Source organism: Macaca fascicularis, chromosome 6 (genome assembly GCF_037993035.2).
Source record: "Macaca fascicularis isolate 582-1 chromosome 6, T2T-MFA8v1.1".
Classification (NCBI taxonomy): Eukaryota; Metazoa; Chordata; class Mammalia; order Primates; family Cercopithecidae; genus Macaca; species Macaca fascicularis.
The window spans coordinates 78,978,114-79,001,370 of NC_088380.1; the positions used below are offsets into that span (position 1 = coordinate 78,978,114).

The following is a 23,257-nucleotide window of genomic DNA, read 5'->3' on the forward strand; positions in this document are numbered from 1 at the left end:
CTGACCTCATGATCTGCCCGCCTCGGCCTCCCAAAGTGCTGGGATTACAGGCGTGAGCCACTGCGCCCGGCCTGCTCTTTTAACTTTAGTTAAAAGCAAATAACAGAAAATGGAAATACAGAGGCTTAAACATTAGTAGTTTAATTGGTGATTTCATTTTGGTCTGATATTTTAGAGCTTCAAAGATCTCCCTGAAGGTGAGAAATAATTTCTAAAGGGTGTTAGAATGTTATCGCTAGCCCTCAAGACACAGAAACCCTTATCAAATATAGAAAGGTTGGAAAGCAGCCAATTGTCAGAAAAACCTGGGTGGACTGTACCCAGGGCAAAAAGATCCAGCTGGAGAGATAAGCTGGTCTTACTTTCTGAAGAGGACCCGGTTGGTTGCCTTGGTTACAGAACTCCAGTATCCTGTATCCCCCACCCCCTCCTTCTCTAGTTCTTTTGGGATGGCAATATGTCAGTGTTAAATCACACTTACACAGAAACCAATCATGACAACACTGTTTCCTGTTTTCCCAGACTTCCTTGCAGATAAGGATGGCCAGGTAACCTCCTTGTGGCCAATGAGCTACATAAGTAAGTTTGTTGGGTAACATTTTGGAAAATATTTTGCATTTATAATGACATGGACAAGCATGATTAGCATTAAATCTGCATTAAATGTAAATATAATGCTTAGTGGTAGAGCAGCCATTTTGGGATTATTAGGCCCTAAGCATGAGGGAAATTTTCAAGAGAAGGATTAAGATGCTAGCCCACTCAGGGACTTCTTTTCTGGCCAAAGTGAGACTAGATTTATCCTTCTGCTTGAAGTGAACATAAAAGATGACAGAATATATGAAATGACAGATTTTTTAAGACACTGGGACATCAGACAAGAAGAATAGAGATACAAAAGGGCTGGGGTGTGGGGGTGGGGAAGGTGAGCCCTATGATTGCCCTGGATTACCGCCTTGAAAGAGTTTTCAGGCTGTGGAGGAGGAGGCGCAATCCAGGCAGAGGCCAGCAGACTGAGTTGAGATGACAGAGCCAAGCCACTGAGAACAACGCCGCTAAATCTTGCAGGCCAGAGTACCACAGAAGAAACTGCTGTGCACGGCCAGCAATCCAGAGATCTGCAGAGGGCCCTCCTTGAACTTCAGCCAAGTACTGATCACCACATGCATATGAGGAAACCACCTAAGACCAGGAAGGGAACCACCCAAATGGATTATGTTGTCTGACCATAATGGAATTAAAATAAAAATTAATAACAGAAAGATCTCTGAAAAATCTCCAAATATTTGGAAACTAAATAACTATGATCAAAGAAATCAAAAGGAAAATTACAGAGTGGTTTGAACTTAAAAAAGAGTAAGAAGGAAAAAACATAATACATTTTATGAATTGTCACTTTAACAGTGCTTAAGGGGAAAACCATAGCACTAAACTGTATTAGCAAAGAAGAAAAATCTTAAAATCAATGGTCTCAAATCAATGGTCTCAACATCCATCTTAAAACAAAACAAAACAACAACAAAAGGCTGGGCATGGTGGCTCACACCTGTAATCCCAGCACTTTCAGAGGCCAAGATGGGTAAATTGCTTGAGGCCAGGAGTTCAAGATGAGCCTGGCCAACTTGGCAAAACTGCATCTCTAGTAAAAATACAAAAATTAGCCAGGCGTGGTGGCATGCACCTGTAATCCCAGCTACTCTGGAGGCTGAGGCAGGAGAATTGTTTGAACCCAGGAGGTGGAGGTTGCAGTGAGCCGAGACCATGCCACTGCACCCCAGCCTGGGTAACAGAGCAAGACTCTGTCTCAAAAACAAAACAAAACACAGAAAAAAGCCAATAAAACCCAAAATCAGCAAAAGAAAGGAAATAATAAAGATCAGATTAGTGAAATAAACCAAAATATTTTACCCCAAAATAGACTTCTTCAACATATTTTGAAATGGCTGGTCTGAAGGCCTGCAAACAGAAGTAGCCCTGCGGAGCTATCTTTCGTGGGCAGGGGAGGTGATTTGCATTTGTAGAGGAAGCAAATGACAGATGCAAACAGGCTTTCTCTGAAGGCCCCTTGTCCAGATCTAGGAAATATTAATGAGAGTCTGAAACCTTTAAAGGTCTGATGGGAACATTTCCCACTGGCTACCATCTATTCATTCTGAGGGCTGTTATCTCTGAGGTTTCATCTGCCTAGCAAGACTGCCCTTGCTAGCCAGGGCTTTCCTCTTCTCTCTCCTATAACCTGACTGGCCACCATAACCTGTTTTGCCATGCTTTAAGCCCCTATTCTTTTTGTAATCTCAAGATGGTATAAAAGTGCCAACCATCTGACCATTTGAGTTCTTATATTTGTATGACTACTGTGTACACGTTAATAAATTTGTATGTCTTTTCTCCAATTAATGTGCCTTTTGTCAGTTGATTTTCAGTGAACTTTCAGAGGATGAAGGGGGAGTTTTCCCTTGGCCACTACAATAGAAGTCAATAAAGTAGAAGACAAAAGAAAAATAGAGAAGATCAATGAAATAAAAAAACAGCTTTTTGGAAGATCAATATAATTGAAAAATCTTATCAGGAAAAAAAAAAAAAAAGAAAAAGAGGCTGGGCATAGTGGCTCATGCCTGTAGCCCAGCAGTTTGGGAGGCCGAGGTGGGCAGATTGCTTGAGCCCAGGAGTTCCAGACCAGCCTAGGCAACATGGCAAAACCCCATCTCTACAAAAAATACAAAAAATTAGCCAGGCATGGTGGCAAGTGCCTGTAGTCCCAGCTGCTCAGGAGGCTGAGAGGTGGGAGGATCTCTTGAGCCCAGGAGGTCAAGGTTGCAGTGAGTCGTGATCATGCCACTGCACTCCATCCTGGGTGACAGAGTGAGACCCTGTCTCAAAAACAAACAACAACAACAACAACAACAACAACAACAAAAAGAGGCCAGGTGCAGTGGCTCGCGCCTGTAATCCCAGCACTTTGGAGGGCCAAGGTGGGCAGATCATCTGAGATCAGGAGTTTGAGACCAGCCTGGCCAACATACTGAAACCCCATGACCACTGAAAATACAAAAATTAGCTGGGTGTGGTAGTGTGTACCTGTAATCCCAGCTACTGGGGAGGCTAAGGCAGGAGAATCACTTGAACCCAGGAGGCAGAGCTTGCAGTGAGCCGAGATCACACCATTGCACTCCAGTCTGGGTGACAGAGCAAGACTTCATCTCAAAAAAAAGAAAGAAGAAAGAAGGAAGGGAGGAAGGGAGGAAGGGAGGAAGGGAGGAAGGGAGGAAGGGAGGAAGGGAGGAAGGAAGGAAGGAAGGAAGGAAGGAAGGAAGGAAGGAAGGAAGGAAGGAAGGAGATATAAATTGCCAATGTCAGAAATTATATAGGTGATATCATTTCTACATGATTCTACATGTAGATCCTACAAATTTGAAAAGGATACAGATTCTAGAAATATTAAAAGGATAATGGAATATTATGAATAATTGTATGCCAATAAAATTGACAGCTGAGATGAAAAGGAAAAAAAGACCCTGAATTATACAAATTGCCAAAGTTTACTCAGAAAGACATAGACAACCTGTATAGCCCTATATGGATTAAATAAATTGAATTTGTCATTAAACATGTTCCAATAAATAAAACTCAAGTTCCAGATGGCTTCACTCATAAATTCTACCAAACATTTAAGGAAGAAACAATACTAATACTATACAATCTCTTCCTAAGAAATTGAAAATGAGGAAAATACTTCCCAACTCATTCTACGAGGCCACTATTACTCATATGAAAACTAAACCAAAATATTATAAGAAAAGAAATCTATAGCCTAATGTGCCATATTAATATAGATGCAAAAATTCTAAATGGATAATAGGAATACAAAGTTGGTTTCACATTGAAAAATCTATCAATGTATTTCTCCATATAAACAAACAAAAAAACAACAACTCCATATGATCATCTCAATAGATGCAGAAAAAGCATTTAACAAATTCAGCATTAATCCTGATACTAACTCTCAGCAAACTGGACATAGGGAGACTCTTCCATAACCTGATAAAAAGCGGTTACCAAAATGTACTTAACAATGTACCTAATGATGAAGGACTGAATGCTTTCCTTCTAAGATCAGGAACAAGACAAGGATGACTGTTCTCAACACTTCTACTCAGTATTGTCCTTAAGGTGCTACTTAGGGCAATCAGGGAAGAGAAAGAAATACAAAGCATCCAGATTGGCAAGAAAGAAGTATAACTGTCTATTCATAGACAGCATAAACTGCAGAAAATCCAGTGGAATCTACAAAAAAGCTACTATAATGAATAAGTTAGTTTGGCAATGTTGTAGGACGTTTATACAACATTAAAAAATCAATTGTATTTCTATTCACTAGCACAGAACTATCAGGTATTGACATTAAAAAATACAAATTACAATAGCATAAAATACATGAAATACCTAAGTATAAATCTAACAAAAAATCTTTATGTCTGTATGTTGCAAACATTATTGAAAGAAAATTTAAAAACGTAAATGAACAGGTAAAATGTTTTCATGAAACTAAAAACTTAATATTGTTACAATGTCATTCCTCCCCAGTCTATAGATTTGATACAATCCAAACCAAAATCCCAAGAGGCTTTTTTTTGTGTGTGGAAATTGACAAGCTAATTAAAAAATTCACATTGTAATGCAAAGGACCAAGAATAGCTAGACATCTTTAGGAAAAAAGTAATGTAGGGCTTACATCCTGGATTTCAAGACTTGTGATAAAACTACTGTTATGCCCAGACCGTTTGTTCCCCAAAGAAGACCACCAGAGTCCAGAGTCAAAGCCAAGCGGCAAGGATCTTTACTACAAGTTCGAACTTGGTCCCTCCATTCCACAGCATACAGGAGGGCCTCGAACAATGCGAGTGCTTGCTTTTTATAGCCCGATGTAAACAGGATATGTAAAGTTACAGGGAACAAGGTAATTCTCTCGGTTACAGCATTACAATTGGTTAACATTCTACATTTAGCATTCCTTATCGGAGATCTCCCAGGTGATGTTTTTCTGAAGTTTGAAAGAAATATGGAGGAATGTGTTTGTGCTGGACTCAGGAAGTTGGGAGATATATGGGGGATGTGCCTCATTCCTTTCATTCCCCCCTTCTTTTCAGGTAACTCTAGAGCCAATCTTGGGTCTTATAAGTCTGACTCTGTTTCAGCGTTTACAGGTTGGTATTGGGCTCTGAGGACCATGAGCTGAACAGTGTCAAACCTTTCTCTGACAAACTGCAAAATTCTGTTAACAACACAGGGTCCTACGGTTAGCAGAAATAGTAGACTTAGCAGGGGTCCAAGGAAGGCGGCTAACAGAGAAAACATAGAGGAATTCCACCATTGGTCTGCAGCTGAAGCAAACTGCCGTGTTTTTACTTCAGTGCTTAACTTGCGTAACTGTTGGACCCGGTCTTCTACAAGCCCTGATTCATTTATGTAGAAACAACAGTCTTCTTTTAGAAACATACATGTACCACCTTTTTCAGCAGTGAGTAGGTCTAGGGCCCTCCGGTTCTGCAAGGTTACCTGAGCTAGGGACGTGAGCTGCCGCTGAAGGGATGCAAGGGACTCAGCTGACTCCTCCATAGCAACGGCAAATTGTTGGTACAACTTGTTGCTTTCCATGAGGGTGTGACCTAGGGCTTTCCCTGCCATCCCGGCCGCAATGAGGGATGCGGTGAGGGAGATTCCTGCAATGAGGGGGAGAAATATGGCTCGTGCAGGTCTCGGTCTAGGGACTGGGTGAATAGCAGTGCTAGTCCAGTTACCGGTGTACCTTAGGAACTCGCCAGCAGTTAGTAGAGTCAACCGGGGAACTAATGTGACAGGAAGACACAGTAGGTTGGTAACAGAGGGACTAGATAGGTCCTTAGATAATGTCCTATTACACCAGAAGAATATGCCTGGCGGAGCCCTTAGGGTGATATTAGGGGGCACTGCAGTGATGCTGCAGAGGCTGGAATTGGTGTTTTCCCCAGCGGCCACTAGGGCGGCTAACGTTAGGGCTAGACTACCTAACTGCATGTCTGCAGTGAGCTATATTGCCGGTGCAGGGTGAGTTTTAAGGCGTTGTTCTTAGCTCTGTCCACAGTCCACGTGGCCGGTGCTTCAGCTGCTACCATGATTGGTTCCAGAAGGTCAGAGGTTGGGTCCACTGGCTTGACGTGGGTGTAGTGGATCCACGACGCGATGCCTTTTACCTTCAGGGTGGTGGGTGTGGTCAGGAGTACCTGGAGTGGTCCCTTCCACCTGGGTTCTAGGGTCTCTTGTCGGTGTTGCTTAACCAGGACCCAGTCTCCCGGCTGGTCCGGATGGGGTGTCGGTGGGGGACCAGTCTCATATAGCTCTTTCAGCTTGGGCCAGATCTCTTGATGAATTTTCTGCAAGGCTTGTAGGGAAAATAAGAGTTCAGAGGCATTTTCTGTTTCAGATTTGAGCAGATCATCTTTTAGACTGGGAACCAGGGGTGGGGGTCTGCCATACATGATTTCGTAAGGGGTAAGGCCTAGTCTGTAAGGGGTATTACGGGCCCAGAACAGAGCGTAGGGGAGAAGGACCACCCAATTAGCGCCAGTCTCTATAGCCAATTTAGTTAAGGTCTCTTTTAAAGTCCGATTCATTCTTTCTACCTGTCCTGAACTCTGGGGCCTGTAAGCGCAATGTAGTTTCCAATTTGCCCCAAGGATGGAAGCCAAATCCTGACTTACCTTAGCGACGAAGGCCGGCCTATTATCCGACCCTATCTGGACGGGGAAGCCATACCTGGGGAGGATATCTTCCAGAATTTTCTTTACTATAACCTGAGCAGTTTCTCTTTTGGTTGGAAATGCTTCAGTCCACCCTGAAAAAGTATCTACAAAGACAAGTAAGTACCGATACCCATACTTTCCTGGCTTTATTTCAGTAAAATCTACTTCCCAGTAGATACCGGGCCTGGTTCCCCTAAGCCTTGTTCCCGCTGCAGCCTGGGACTGGGGGTAGGCGTTGTTAAGCTGGCAGACTTTGCAACTTGTCACGATGCTGCTGGCTGTCTCGGCTGTATGTCTGAATTTGAGCTTAGAGCATCTGATCAGGTCTATCATCCGCCGAGCACCCAGGTGGGTGGTTCGGTGGATGTGTTCTAACACTTGTCCTAATTTTTCTGGTAGGATGGTTTGGTCATTAGTATCAGTCCATCACCCATTCTGGATCTGTTTCAGGGGAAGCTTGTCAATCCACTGGAGATCTTGTTCTGAATAATCAGGGAAATATGGCAAGTCCCGGGGGCCCAGGTCAGGGAGCTGGAGTGCAAGGAGTTGGCTGGGAGCCTTTGCCACATTTCTTGCAGTTTGGTCTGCCAGAAAGTTGCCTTGAGCAGTTGGAGTGGTTGGTTTCTGATGCCCTGGGCAATGCACAATGGCTAACTTTTCTGGCTTCCATAGCGCTGTTAACAGGGCTAGGATCTCTTGCTTGTTTTTTATCTCTTTTCCTTCAGCCGTTAGTAACCCTCGCTCCCTGTAAATGGCTCCATGTATGTGCGCCGTAGCAAAAGCATATCGGCTGTCTGTATATACTGTCAGCTTCTTCCCTGCCCCTAAGGTAAGAGCTTGGGTGAGCGCCATCAGCTCGGCCTTCTGGGCCGATGTCCCGGGGGGCAGGGGTTCCGCCCAGATTACCTCAGTCTCTGAAGTCACTGCCGCTTCAGCGTACCTCTGGCCTTGATGCATGAAGCTGCTCCCATCAGTGAACCAGACGAGATCAGCGTCAGGGAGTGGGCAGCCCTGCAGGTCCTCTCGAACTCCGTGCACCTGAGCTAGTATCTCTGTGCAATCATGGAGTGGCGCGTCCAGGTCAGGGTTGGGCAGCAGTGAGGCAGGGTTTAAGGTTGTTGGGGGCAGGAAGGTTATCCTGATAGGATTTAGTAATAGTCCTTGGTAGTGGGTGAGCCGGGTGTTACTTATCCATCGATTAGGTGGCTGTTTGAGTACACCTTCGATGGCATGTGGGGCAACGACCCGCAATTCTTGACTTATGACAAGTTTATCAGCATCTTGTACCATCAGAGCCGTGGCCGCAATCATTCGGAGACAAGGGGGCCACCCGGCAGCCACTGGGTCTATCTTCTTTGACAGGTAGGCAACCGGCCTCTGCCAGGGGCCTAAGTTCTGAGTTATTACCGCCTTGGTGACACCCTTACTCTCGTCCACGTATAAGTGGAAGGGCTTGGTGACATCAGGTAGTCCCAGTGCAGGCGCAGAGAGTAGGGCGGTTTTGATCTGTTGGATAGCCGACTCGGCTTCGTCTGTCCAATTAAATGGCTGTTGCCCCCGTGCTGCCTGATACAAGGGTTTAGCCAATTCTGCGAACCCAGGTATCCATAGTCTATAAAATCCCGCTGACCCCAGGAATTCCCTCACTTGTCAGGTGGATTGTGGCCTGGGGATCTGCAGAAAAGTCTGCTTCCGGGACATTACAACAGTTGCCTGACTTCCTGGAGCCTGTGGGTCTATGGGGGTGTACTGTCTAAAAGCTTCCATTAATCTTTCTAAGTAGATAGCTGGGCTCTCTGTCTTTCCCTGCAGAACAGAGTATACTTTAGCCAAATTAGTGGGCTTGCGAGCAGCTGCCCAGAGACCCGCCATTAGAGTCTGGCGATAAAGGCGTAGCCGTCCCCTACCTTCTGCCGTGTTGTAGTCCCACGCCAGCCTGGTCAGAGGAAAAGTCGCATTTATGAGGTCGGAGTTGGCAGTCGGTTGACCGTCGTCCCCCGGGGCCAGCTTTCTAGCTTCTATCTGTATTCTTTTTCACTCCTCCATTGTGAACAAGATTCGGAGGAGCTGCTGACAATCATCCCAAGTGGGCTGGTGGGTGAACATGACACTATCCAGTAAAGCCAGTAAATCTTTGGGGTTGTCTGAAAACCGAGCACTCTGAGTCTTCCAGTTATACAGATCACTGGTGGAGAATGGCCAGTACTGGAGCCTGGGGATTCCTGTGTCATCTAGGGGTCCTATTTCCCGAAGGCGTAAAGCCACCGTGGAGTCAGGCGGCCGGGGGGGGGGCTAGCCCGTGAAGTGTGCCCTCGTGTCCGCCCCGCGGCCCCTTCAAAGTTACTTTCCCTTTCAGCAGGCCCGTGTGTGCCGGCCGCCTCCCGTCCGCCTGCTCCCTCCCACAGCTTAGCCCCGGGGGATGGGGCCTGGGGCCCGGAGGGGTACGGAGGGGGTTCTGTGAACAGTGGGTCCCTGCTATCAGGTAGAACAGGATGGGGGGGGCAGTTGGTTGCTTGGATTTTAGTGGTCGAGCAACCAGTGCCTTACAGGGTTCAGGGGCTAATTGGAAAGGGGACAGCCAAGGAGGTGGGTTCTCAACAAGGTCCTGCCATATGAGGATATATGGGATTTGATCTAAGTGGCCCGCACGCCCAGGTGGGAAAATATTGGACTTTACTCTAGTGATGACAGCAAGTCGGAACGTCCCTTCGGGTGGCCACCCCACATCAAAGGCAGGCCATTCGGAGCGGCACAGAGTAATTAGCTTTCTTTTCCTGATTTCTATACCAAGATCATGGCCCCTTGCTCTTACTTCTTTGAAAATACTTGTAAGGAGAGATAGAGGAGTGCTCTGGGTATTACCTATCCTGTAATAATTTGTAGTCTCTTCCTGTAAAGGAATGTGGGTTAGAATCCCTGTAAAGGAAATCTGATCTGACTTATTAATGATATCTAGTCGCAAGCGCACCCCGGCAGCCCGGGTCAGAGACAGCTGCTGCCCAGATCGCAAACGCGCTAGCGCTCCCCCGCAGCACAGATCGCAAGCGGCTCCGGTAGCACAGATCGCAAGCGGCTCCAGTAGCACAGATCACAAGCGGCTCCGGTAGCACAGATCGCAAGCGCGCACCGGAAGCGCAGATGGCAAGCGGCTCCCGTAGCACAGATCGCAAGCGGCTCCGGTAGCACAGATCGCAAGCGGCTCCAGTAGCACAGATCGCAAGGGCACACCAGAAGCACAGATCGCAAGCGGCTCCGGTAGCACAGATTGCAAGCGCACACCAGAAGCGCAGATCGCAAGCGCGCACCGGAAGCCCAGATCGCAAGTGGCTCCGGTAGCACAGATCGCAAGCGCACACCGGAAGCGCAGATCGCAAGCACACACCGGAAGCCCAGATCGCAAGCGGCTCCGGTAGCACAGATCGCAAGCGCGCACCGGAAGCACAGATCACAAGCGCGCACCGGAAGCCCGGGTCAGAGTTAGCTGCTCGGATCGCGATCGCGCTCCGGCAGCCCAGATCGCAAGCACGCACCGGAAGCCCGGGTCAGAGTTAGCTGCTCGGATCGCGATCGCGCTCGGGCAGCCCAGATCGCAAGTGCGCACCGGAAGCACAGATCACAAGCGCGCACCGGAAGCCCGGGTCAGAGTTAGCTGCTCGGATTGCGATCCCGCTCGGGCAGCCCAGATCGCAAGCGCACACCGGTAGCCCGGGTCAGAGTTAGCTGCTCGGATCGCGATCGCGCTCCGGCAGCCCAGATCGCAAGCGCGCACCGGAAGCCCGGGTCAGAGTTAGCTGCTCGGCAGCTCAGATTGCAATCTAGATCAGACGAGAGCCAGGGGACGTCTCCCACTGGTCTCCACTGGCTGTCCTATAGTGCGTCCGCCAGGACTGCGCCAGCTTCAGTTTCAGACCTCGCGAGTCACAGATTCAGATTCAGAACAGACACAGACAGACAAACGGAGACGAGCCGGCTCACCTATCAGTAGATCGATCCTAGTAGATCCCTTGACTAGGGGTCTGGTGGGCTTGGGGAATCCCGGACGAGCCCCCAGATGTTATGCCCAGACCGTTTGTTCCCCAAAGAAGACCACCAGAGTCCAGAGTCAAAGCCAAGCGGCAAGGATCTTTACTACAAGTTCGAACTTGGTCCCTCCATTCCACAGCATACAGGAGGGCCTCGAACAATGCGAGTGCTTGCTTTTTATAGCCCGATGTAAACAGGATATGTAAAGTTACAGGGAACAAGGTAATTCTCTCGGTTACAGCATTACAATTGGTTAACATTCTACATTTAGCATTCCTTATCGGAGATCTCCCAGGTGATGTTTTTCTGAAGTTTGAAAGAAATATGGAGGAATGTGTTTGTGCTGGACTCAGGAAGTTGGGAGATATATGGGGGATGTGCCTCATTCCTTTCACTACAATAACCAAGACAGAGTGATAATACTGACAAAGCTAGACAAATAAATAGGACAGAGAGACCAGAAATAAACTCACACATATATTGACAACTGATTTTTCACAAAATTGCAAAAGCAAAGCAATTCAGTGGAGAATGATAGTTTTCTAAATAAACTAGATGCTAGAATGATAGATTGTATATCCATGTAGGGAAAAAAAAAAATGAAATCTGGTCCATGGCATGTGCGTCCACGTGAAGAGACCACCAAACAGGCTTTGTGTGAGCAACATGGCTGTTTATTTCACCTGGGTGCAGGCGGGCTGAGTCCGAAAAGAGAGTCAGTGAAGGGAGATAAGGGTGGGGCCGTTTTATAGGATTTGGGTAGGTAAAGGAAAATTACAGTCAAAGGGGTGTTGTTCTACCAAAGAGGTGTTGTTCTCTGGCGGGCAGGAGTGGGGGTCACAAGGTGCTCAGTGAGGGAGCCTTTGAGCCAGGATGAGCCAGGAAAATGACTTTCACAAGACAATGTCATCGCTTAAGGCAAGGACCGGCCATTTTCACTTCTTTTGTGGTGAAATGTTATCAGTTAAGGCGGGGCAGGGCATTTTCACTTCTTTTGTGATTCTTCAGTTATTTCAGGCCATCTGGGCGTATATGTGCAAGTCACAGGGGATGCAATGGCTTGGCTTGGGCTCAGAGGCCTGACTGTCCATACCTCACACTATCTACGAAATTTAATTCAAAATGGATCATAGATATAAATGTAAAATCTAAAACTACAAAATTCTAGAAGATATAGAAAACATTTGAAGATATAGAAAACATTTGTAACTCTGGGTCACAAAGATTTCTTAGATAAACCTCTAAAAGCATGATGCATAAAAGAAATAATTGATACACTGAATTTTATCGAAATTAAAAACTGTGTTTTTGAAAGATACAGTCAAGAGAATGAATAGATAAGCCTCATACTGGGAGATAATATTTGCAAGTCATACATCTATTAAAAATAATATATAACTCTCAAAACCTGATAATAGGAAAACAAACAACTCAATAAAGAAGTGGGCAAAATTTTGGACAGTCACCTTACCGAGAAAATGTACTGAAATAAGCACATAAAGAGAATCTCAACATCATTAGGAAATGCAAATTAAAAGCACAATGCACTGGGCACAGTGGCTTATGCCTGTAATCCCAGCACTTTGGGAGGCAGAGGTGGGCGGATCACATGAGGTTAGCAATTCAAGGCCAGCCTGGCCAACATGGTGAAACCCCGTGTCTACTAAAAATACAAAAATTATCCAGGTATGATGGTGTATGCATGTAGTCCCAGCTACTTGGGAGGCTGAGACAGGAGAATCGCTTGAACCTGGGAGTCGGAGGTTGTGGTGAGCAGAGATCACACCACTGCAGCCTGGGTGACAGAGCAAGACTCCGTCTTTAAAAAACCCAAAACCAAAACAACAAAAACAAACAAATAAAAATCCATGATGAGATACAGTATATAACTTTTAGAGTATTATACAGTATATAACTTTTAGAATGGCTAAAAGCTTTCTTTTTTAACCACCATACCAAGTGCTGGCAAGGATGTACAAGAACTGGAACTCTCATACACTGCTGGTAGGAAAGTAACATGGTAGAATCACACTGAAAACATCTGGGGTTTTATTAAAACAAATTCAATATTTATTTATCATACGACCCAGGCATCCTACTCCTAGATGTTTACCGAAGAGGAAAGAAAATGTAGTTCATACATAGCATTTTTTTGTTTTTGTTTATTTGGAGACAAAGTCTCACTCTGTCACCCAGGCTGGAATGACTGGCATGATCTCGGCTCACTGCAACCTCTGCCTCCCAGGTTCAAGCTATTCTCCTGCCTCAGCCTACTGAGTAGCTAGGACTACAGGTGCCTGCAACCACGCCCAGCTAATATTTGTATTTTTTAGTATAGATAGGGTTTCGTCATGTTGGCCAGATTGGTCTCAAACTCCTGACCTCAAGTGATCCACCCACCTTGCATCCTGGACCAAAGAGCTGAGATTACAGGCATGAACCACTGTGCATGGCCATACATAGACTTTTACACAAATGTTCTTAGTAACTTTATTTATAATAAAAACTGGAAACAACCTAAATGACCTTCAATTAGTGGGCAACATTTATGGATAAACAAAACATAATATATCCATAAATGAAATACTCTTTGGTAATAAAAAGAAACTATAGATACACACTACAACATGGATCAATCTAAAAATAATTATGCTAAGTGAAAGAAGCTAGACAGAAAAGAGTACATACTACTCTATAGAAAATTCTAGAAAATTCGAATCAGGCTACAGTGACAGAAAGCAGGTCCATGGTCACCTGAGGAGTACAGGAAGAGATAGGAGGGAGAGATTATAAATGGGAAGCAAGAAAGTTTTGGGGGTGATGGACATGTTCACTATCTTGATTGTTGGGTTGGTTTTATGGGCATATAAAAATGTCAAGTTATCAAATCGCACACGCTATGTGGCATTTATTCCATATCAAGTATACCTCTTTAAAGCTATTTTTAAAAGAAGAAAAAAAAGATGCTATCCCTGACATCGCTGAGCCACTTAACCAATGGACTTCCTATCTCTAAATCTTTTGATTATGAAAAAAGGTAAATGAAGCCATAGTAAGTCAGTTTTTTGTTACTTGCAGCTGGAAGCATAACTTCCCACTACATCTATACAACGCCTTGGCTTATGTAATAAAAGTCACAGAATATTCAAGCTTGAAGAGATCTTGAGGATCAGCCATTCAGAGCCTATCCTGCCTGCCCCACTCCACCGCCGTTCCCCCGACCTTTTCTTTACAGATAAGGAAACAGAAATTCAGAAGTATGGAGGGACTTGCCCAGACTGACACAGCAGATCTATTAGGAGCTGCAGGATGAGAGCTGCAGTGTTCCAATGTCCTGACTCTGAAAGCTGGGCTCTTTCCAGTGCGCCATATCGCAGTCTGCCTTTTCAATTTTTAATTTCTAAATTTTACTTCCTTAAAACAGCAAAGAGAAAAAATACAGAGTGGAATTTAATGCTCACAAGTAGAATTACCTAGAGGAATTGTTGTTTTATAAATGAGGCAACAGAGCCTTGGGGTGCAGATGAGAAAGGGATATTTTCTCTTAGTCACAAAGCCAACATTAAACATTGGCCTCTTGAGACACTACTTGCCCTAATGCTTCTCAAATATATGACTTATTTCTAGTAGTCAACACTCGCCGTTGTGAAATAAACACTCCTCTATGTGTGTGTGCCTGGAATAGCAATCCTGATGTTTCTAAGGGTGTTCACATTTTAAAAGTGAAGTGTAAAAATTCAGTCATTTTGTGTTGGTTGACATTTTTTAAATGGCATGTTTTTTATAACTGAAAACTAAATTTGGTTTAGGTTAGGCTTACACATGAAGAGCTGAAAGGTTGTTTTATTCCTTAAATGTTCCCATCTTTGAGCAGAGGCCAAACAATGAAAATTCTAGCTGGGATAGAATAAGAATGTTATTATCACCAAGTCATGGGTAACTGAAACCTTCCTGGTTCCACATGCTATTAATATCCTATGTGTCAAACAAAAGTTAGGAACTGCTAAAGAAAAGATTATTCAATTCTTCTTATTAAAGCACAGTAAGGAAGACTTTACTGAGGCCCTCGCTATAGGTATAGTGACCACTGCAATGAGGTTTTGGAGTGGGGGAGAAAGATTGAGTTCAATTCTGAATACAGCATGAGCAAGCGGACATTTATAGCCAAGGAGGAGGGTGGGGACCAGTGCATGGAAAACTACTAAGAAGGAACATCAGGGGTAAGGAGGATTCTGACTAGACAGGCCTAACAGGATTCTTGCTGAAGACAGGCCAGGGTGATCAGACCTCACCTAGGGGATGGTGGAAGATGAGGAACCTGATCAGATATCAAGGGTGGATGTTGGTGGGGATTCTTGTGAAACTGACTTAGCTTGGCTCTTTGCTAAAACTGGATTTTCCAAGGAAGTACACTGATAGATTCTAAAAGGTTTAGGAGCCTAACATTTCTCCAAGCAAAGAATCTTTGTCAGAACACAGCATTGACCTAAAGAAAGAAATTGAGGAAAATTAATATAGGTAGATGTAAAGGTAAACTGAGGCTGGAGCCAAACCGGGAACGAAGACACAAGGCAAATGGCAGTGAGAATAGCCTTTGTTAGGACTCACGGGCGAGGTTCCTCAGTCCAAAAGTGCGGGCCGAGGAAGTCGCACTGAGGGAGGAGGGTAGGGACCTTTTATAGCTTGAGCGATGGGGAAGTTGGTTGTGCAAAAACAAGTCCTGGGGGGTCTTGAAACTGCAATGTCACGAGGAAGGGGTCTTTGGAAACTGTTTAACTGAAACAGCTGTTTACGTACTTGTGAAATGCAGGTGAGCTGCAGGTCATGGGGGAGTGTGGTTGCCCAACCAGAACTCTGACACACGTGAGTCTGTGGGTGTCTACAAGGGTGAAGGGAGTCTTTAACAAAAGGCCTGCTATGCCGGGTAACGCCGCCATGTTGGGTCTAGATTCCTGCCTAACAGTAGAGAGTTTATTTGGGCCAAGGGTGGGGATTGAAGACTGAGAAACTCTTCCAAGTTGCTTTGGGGAGTGCTCCAGAGAACAAAGGGCAGACATGAGTTTTTAAAGAAAAAAAGACAAATCAGGAGAGGAGGTGATTACAGATGTTGTTTTTCAGAATTTTCATTGGTTCCCAGAAATAACATTCATCAGTATTGGCTATACACATTGTTAAACTATAGGGTATGAGTTATGGTGTTCAGAGTATGGCATTGCTAAGTGGCGACACTCAGTTTAGAGTCCACACAGCAGGCGGTTTCAAGAGACAATTATTCAGCTCGAGTTGGGGAAGTGGCACATGACTGATGCCTCATTCCTATGCTTTGCTGGGCCTGATGATTTTAAAGGAACTACATTACTCAGGTGTCTCTTGTCTTTCTCAGTCTCTCACCTGTGTGGTTATTTCACTTTGCTTTCCTAGAGCACAGCACCAACACACATACCTTACAGAACCTTACACACCTACCTTACTATCCTTCCTTTACAAGAAAGGTGACTCCAAATCTGAGCTCACAGGGGATGCTGGAAAGTCAAAGTGACTTGGGGAAAAGTTATTGAAATGACTACATTTTTGACAAATATGAACGAACAATGAAGAAAGATGAAAGGAATTGAAATCACTCAGCCTCAGACAAGAAGATATTCCATCTCCACCTGATATTATTTTCAAGATTTCCTGTCCAAATTCTGCTGAAATTGTTCACAACATTAATTACACGGTAAGAAAGATGCTGATATTTGCCTCTCTGATATCCATTCCAGCTTCTTCTTCATAAAGCAGAAACAGTTTTGTTTAGGAGTGGCAGTGGCACAACCTGACAAAAATCCTTTCCCTGGTCAAACTCTAGCCAGGCCTCTCTGAGCCCTCTTCTTGGTTAGGCCTCAGCCTTGGCCTATAAGAATGACAGACTCTTGGCGCAAATGATTTCCACCCTTTACCCTCCATATATATATGTATGTTATATTTGAGACAGGGTCTCACTCTGTCATCTAGGCTGGAATACAGATGCTCAATTTCAGCTCACTGCAACCTCCGCTTCCCAGGCTCAAGTGGTCCTCCAGCCTCAGCCTCCTGAGAAGCTGGGAATACAGGCTTGAGCCACCAACACCCAGCTAATTTTTATATTTTTTTGAGAGATAAGGTTTCACCATGTTGCCCAGGTTGGTCTCAAACTCCTGAGCTCAAAGCAATCTGTCCACTTCAGCCTCCCAAAGTGCTGGGATTACAGGTGTAAGCCACTGCACCTGGAAAACTCACTCACACACACACACACTCTGTCTCTCTCTCTCTCTCTCTATATATATACACACATATACATATATTTATACGGACTATAATATAGGTAGAGAGTTATATATATAAATAATATATATTATATATAAATAATATGTATAATATATGTAAATATATATAAATAATTATATATAAATATATATATATAAAATATATATTTTTTAGAGTCTTGCTCTGCCGCCCAGGCTGGAGTGCAGTGGAGCGATCTCGGCTCACTACAAGCTCCGCCTCCTGGGTTCACGCCATTCTCCCACCTCAGCCTCCCAAGTAGCTGGGATTACAGGCGCCTGCCACCATGCCCCGCTAATTTTGTTTTTGTATTTTAGTAGAGATGGGGTTTCACTGTGTTAGCCAGGATAGTCTTGATCTCCTGGCTTCTGGATCACGATGGTCTTGTGATCTGCTGGCCTTGGCCTCTCAAAGTGCTGGGATTACAGGTGTGAGCCACCGTGCCCGGCCGATGTATTTTTTAAAAATCTTTGACTGCAAGATGTATTTTTATGTTTAATGCATAGTAGGTGCATATACTTATGCACTTACCTTGGTGCATATATTATGGAGTACATGAGATATTTTGATACAGGCATATAATGCGTAATAATCCCATTATGGAGAATGGAACATACCCTCCATATTAAAAGACTTGACCAGACACTAGGGTCATTTCTAACAGCTCCAGGCTGCACCCCTAGGATGACCCTAGGCCCCCTTAAAGTACCTGCCTGAGAAAAGAAAAGGCTTCGAGGAGAATTCACTATTTGTTTTTAGCCAACCCCTGAGGATAAGCCCCACCACTTTCAGAGCATTTACTACAAAGGGCTTACAATTGAGGATCCTCTCGCTGCCCCTTTGAGATGTCTGGGTATCACCTGCAACTCAGGGGTGTCTTCCTGAAGCATGTGAAGGTAATCCCTTTACAATGATGATCATCAGGAAGGAAGGGGCCTCTGTCTCCCAGCCTGTGGCATCCTAACTTTGATAAATGCCAGGTGGCAGATGCAGCTGCCTCATGGGCATTTACACTGACCAACCCTTGTAATTTTTCAACCTAATTCTACTGAGCCCCACTCAGACCCTCCCTGCTGCCTCACTTTCCCTTTATTTTTTATCGAGACAGGGTCTCATTTTGTTGCCCACAGCCATGTGCCATCACACCTGGATAATTTATTATTATTATTTTTTTTGTAGTGACAAGGTCTCAACTCCTCCTGCCTGCACCTCCCAAAGTGCTGGGATTACAGGTGTGAACCACAGCACCAGGCCCATTCTCCCTTTAAAATACCCACTACTTCTGTGCAAATCAGAGTTGAGTTCAGTTCACACTGGACCCTCTTCCCTACTACAATTGTAATATTATGGGCTAAAAGCTGTCCTTACCACTTTAGTGTCCAGCTTTATTTACCTTGGATGGTGCTGAGTAAAATTACTCCCCCACCCCATTCCCTGCAGCAAAGGGTGGCCAGGGGACACTCACCTGACCACTGAGACATACGCTGAGTTTCTGGGAAGACATTTTTCTCTTGCCCTCCTGCACTCCTCCCTCACACCTTCTTTTCTGATGGCACAGGGACAGGAAGCCTAGAAACGCAGCAGCCATCTGGAAATATGAGGTCACAAGCATGAGGAAGACAGCAGGTAGCCGACTGCCTCCTGAAATTCTGCTAAGATGCTTCTCGGGCAATTCAGTCACAACATGCCCAAAAAGGAAGTCTAGGTCTTTCCATTTCTACCTTTGGAATTTCCAATTTTGATAAATAGCATCGCCACCCATGTGTTGCTATTGTCAGAAACTTGGTGGATACCACTGACTGACTCTTCTCACTCCCAGTCTCCACAATTCTGCCTACCAAATATCTCCTCACAGGCTCCTTGCATTCATTTTTTTTTTAATTGTGGCACGGGGGAAGGGGCGGCAGGCACCATGTCCGGCTGCGAAGGTGGCAGGAAGAAGCCACTGAAACAGCCTAAGAAGCAGGCCAAGGAGATGGACGAGGAAGATAAGGCTTTCAAGCAGAAACAAAAAGAGGAGCAGAAGAAACTCGAGGAGCTAAAAGCAAAGGCCGTGGGGAAGGGGCCCTTGGCCACAGGTGGAATTAAGAAATCTGGCAAAAAGTAAGCTGTTCCTTGTGCCTGAGGAGATGGTGACCCTTTATTTCATCCTTATTTAAACGTCTATATTCCCTGCCATAACATCTTTTGCCACCTAAAGCTGGAATTAAGTGTTGTCTTGGAGCTGTTGTACATTTAAGAATAAACTTTTATAAAAAAAAAAAAACTTAAAAAGAAACTGTGGCACAATACACATACAATTTACCATTTTAACCATCTTATTAAATTCTTTTTTTTTCTTGAGACAGGGTGTTACTCTGTCACTCAGGGTGGAGTGCAGCGGCACAATCTTGGCTCACTGCAACCTCTGCCTCCCGGGTTCAAGTGACTCTCCTGCCTCAGCCTCCCAATCTTTTTAATCTTTATTTTATTTTTTGTTGAGATGGGATTACAGGCGTGAGCTGCCACACTTGGTCATTTTAACCATTTTGAAGTATACAGTTCAGTGGGGTTTAACACATTCACAATGTCATGCAAACATCACCATTATCTAGTTCTAGAATCTTTTCATCACCCCAAAAGAAAGTCCCATATTCATTAAGCAGCACTTCCTATTCCTCCCTTCCTCCAGCTCAAGGCACTAATTTGCTTTGTGTCTCTAGATTTGCCTATTCTGGATATTTCATAAAAATGAAACCATATAATATGTGGCATTTGTGTCTAACTTCTTTCATTCAGGATGTTTGCAAGGTTCATCCATGTTGTAGCATGTATCAGTACTATTCTTTTTGTGGCCAAATAATATTCCATTGTATGGATATACCACATTTTGCTTATGTATTCATCAGTTGAGGGACATTTGGGTTGTTTCTATCTTTTAGCTATTGTGAATAATGTTGCTACGAGCATTTGTGTATATGTTTTTGTTTGACCATCTCTTTTAAATTTTCAGGGTTATATACTTGAGAGGAATTGCTGGGTCATATGGTAATCTGTGTTTAACTTATTGAAGAACAATCAACAATTTTCCACAGCAGCTACATAATTTTACATTTCCACCAGCAATGTATGAGGGTTCCAATTTTTCTACATCCTCACTACACTTATTATTTTCTGGTATTGTTTTTAATTATTGTCACCCTAGTGGGCGTGAAGTGGTATCTCACTGTGGTTCTAAGTTATATTTCCCTCCTGACCCATGATGTTCAGCATCTTATCATTTCCTTTGTTGGCCACTGTATACACTTTTTCTTTGGAGGAAAGTCTATTCGAGCCCTTTGTCCATTTTTATTTATTTTTAGTTTTTTGAGACAGGGCTCTGTCACCCAGGTTGGAGTGTAGTGGTATGATCATAGCTCATTGCAGCCTCAACCTCCTGGGCTCAAGCGATCCTCCCACCTCAGCTTCCCAAGTCGGTAGGGCTACAAGTGAATGCCACCATGCACAGCTAATTTTTAAATTTTTTGTAGAGATCGGGTCTAACTCTGTTGCCCAGGCCTGTCTTGAACTTCTGGCCTCAACAATCCTCCTGCCTCAGCCTCTCAAAATGCTGGGATTGCAGATATGAGCCACCACACCCAGCTGCACATTTTACTTACTTTTTAAAAAAATGGCACCTCACTCTGTCACCCAGACTGGAGAGCAGTGGCATGATCCTGGCTCACTGCAACCTCCACCTCCCAGGTTCAAGCAACTCTCCTGCCTAAGCCTCCCAAGTAGCTGTGATTACAGGCGTATGCCACCATGCCTGGCTAATTTTTGTATTTTTAGTAGAGACAGCGTTTTACCATGTTGGCCAGGCTGGTCTTGAACTCCTGACCTCAAGTGATCCGCCCACCTCAGCCTCCCAAGGCTGAGGATTACAGGTGTGAGCCACCACGTCCAGCCTCCACCTGCACATTTAAAATGGAATTGTTTGGTTTTTAGTTGTAAGCGTCCTTTATATATTCTGGATATTAGACCCTTATCAAATGTGTGATTTGGTGAATATTTTCTCTGTTCTGTGAATTGTCTTTTCAGTCTCTTGGTAGTATCCTTTGATGCTACAGGGGCCAAGGGAAAATTTCCCCTTTGCCCTCTGAAGGTCTGCTGAAAAATCACCTGAAAAAAGGCAGATTAATAAGGGAAAATGATATGCAAACTTATTAGCCTGCATGGGAAAAAACCATAGAATGATTGCCCAACCCCACAATGGGGCACGGATAGTCACATTCCCTTCTTCTTAGTGGGGAAGGGAGACAAAGAATCGTGGATAATTTTAGCGGGGATAGTAACGGAATTTTAGGGGAATTCAATGGGCTTGAAGAACAAAGTCTGTCTGAAGGACAAAGTCTGCTGAACCCACAGAGCCGACAATGGTTTGTGACAAAAGTCTGTCCAGGTGTGTTAACAGATTTCAGTCTTTCTGCGACATGAGTTCAGTTAATGAAAACTCAAGGAAGGGACCAGAAGTAATTACTTTCTTCTTCTTCTTCTTTTTTTAAAAGTAGTTAGCATTTAATGAACCTCCCCCTCCATGTGGCTTCAAGCCACCAGGACACAGGACCCCCGACTCCCTTAAATCTCCTCAGCTCTTCTGCTGAAGAATTTGGCCTTCACGATGACAGGCTGCTTTGGGAGCTTTTCCTTTCCCAGAACTTTGCAGTAGCCCGATCGCACCACATCAATGATGGGAGCAGCCCCTGTCTAGTTTTTAGCAGCATTCCCCCGTGTCTGCTCATTCACCAAAGTCCACAGTTTGTCAAGGTTGACAGGTGGGCAGAAGCTCTGGCTCCTCTTTAAGTGGTAATGCCTCATACCGACTTTCCCAAAGTAGCCTGGCTGGTATTTGTCGAAGCTGAGCCTGTGGTGATGCAGACCACCAGCATTACCATGGCCTCTGGGGTGCTTCTGGTGCTTCCCTGTGCGGCCGTGGCCGTGGCTCACGTGGCCCCGAAGTTGCCGGGTCTTCCTCAGTCTGGATGGCATGTTGGCGGCCTGAATGAAAGAGCAATTGCTTTCTTCCTTGGTGAGTCCAGGCTTTAGGCAGATTTGAGAACTTAGAGAACTTCATCCTGAGCTTAGGGAGAGATGAAGGATCGAGAGGCAGGAGGCAGGGGGAAGGTCAGAGAGACCTTGAGGCTTCTTGCTCAGTTCAGCAGGTCAAAGTGCCATACTTTGGGGTATCGGTTTTTGAGCCCCAACAATGTATAAAAGTTTTCCACTTTGTTGAAGTCCAATTCATCTTTTTCTTCTGGTGCTTGTGCTCTAAGTATCTTACATCTACTTTTGAGTGTTTTATTCCATGGACAGAGCACAAGGATATTTTAAATACCTAAATCTGATAATGATCCCTTGCTTCACACCTTCAATAGTTTCCCACTGTATTTAAGATAAAGTTCAAAATCCTCGCTATGGACTACAAGGCTATGCATGATTTGGTCCCCGACCTCCTTTTGGCCTCATTTTTCCTTATTTTTCCTCACCTTTTCTGCCTTCAGTTTCTCAGGTATACCAGGCTCTCTTAAATCCCAGGAACTTCTCACTTGCCATGGTCCCTGCCTGCAATGGTCGTCTTCCTCTCTTCTCTACTTCACTAATTCTAATACATTCATCATTTTAAGTGTCACCTCCACAGGAAAGCCTTCCTTAACCCTCTGCTCCAAACTTATTCCCAGCTGGCAAAAGGTGGAATTTTGCAAGCCGATTGTTAAATATTGCATTATAAATTAAGTGGCATATATTTACAATTAAGTTATAATAAAAACAAATGCAATAAACACTCAAAACTTTTCATGTTCTAATTATTTTATTACATTCTACATTTATGCTCCTGAGGTCACAATGGAAATAGAATGGAATGTGTGGTGGAAATAGAATGGAGCGGCCTGCTACTGTGTGTGCATCCTGTGCTAGCTAACCCTGCTGTGGTGGCAGGAGAGCTTGACATCAGCCATGGTGGGAGTATTTGAGCAAAGACTACAAATCAGACTGGCTTAGTGAGGCTTTTTGGAAAGCAGGGGTTAATATTTACACTGCCAGTGAGATTTCCCATCACGTGCAGACATGGCATCTTGAACTTGTCTACTGTGGTCCTTTCCATGGATGTAATCTTTCAATTTATTATTTGAAAT

The 23,257-nt window shown here is 44.6% G+C and overlaps 1 protein-coding gene, 1 long non-coding RNA gene and 1 pseudogene across 2 annotated transcripts; 2 read left to right on the plus strand and 1 right to left on the minus strand.

The window, feature by feature from the left end:
- Nucleotides 1-500: 500 nt before the first annotated feature.
- Nucleotides 501-2,393, plus strand: LOC135971311 (uncharacterized). Its single transcript, XR_010587413.1, has 2 exons — nucleotides 501-579; nucleotides 1,069-2,393. It is a non-coding gene; the product is annotated as an uncharacterized lncRNA (long non-coding RNA).
- Nucleotides 2,394-18,987: 16,594 nt separating this feature from the next.
- On the plus strand, nucleotides 18,988-19,351 carry LOC107129965 (translation machinery-associated protein 7-like). The gene has a single exon (XM_045393861.2). It carries the CDS (start codon nucleotides 19,018-19,020, stop codon nucleotides 19,210-19,212), a length of 195 nt encoding a protein of 64 aa, XP_045249796.1. The 5' UTR covers nucleotides 18,988-19,017; the 3' UTR covers nucleotides 19,213-19,351.
- A 2,317-nt stretch (nucleotides 19,352-21,668) lies between these two features.
- LOC102123814 (large ribosomal subunit protein uL15-like) lies at nucleotides 21,669-22,118 on the minus strand (annotated as a pseudogene).
- Between the last annotated feature and the right edge of the window lie 1,139 nt (nucleotides 22,119-23,257).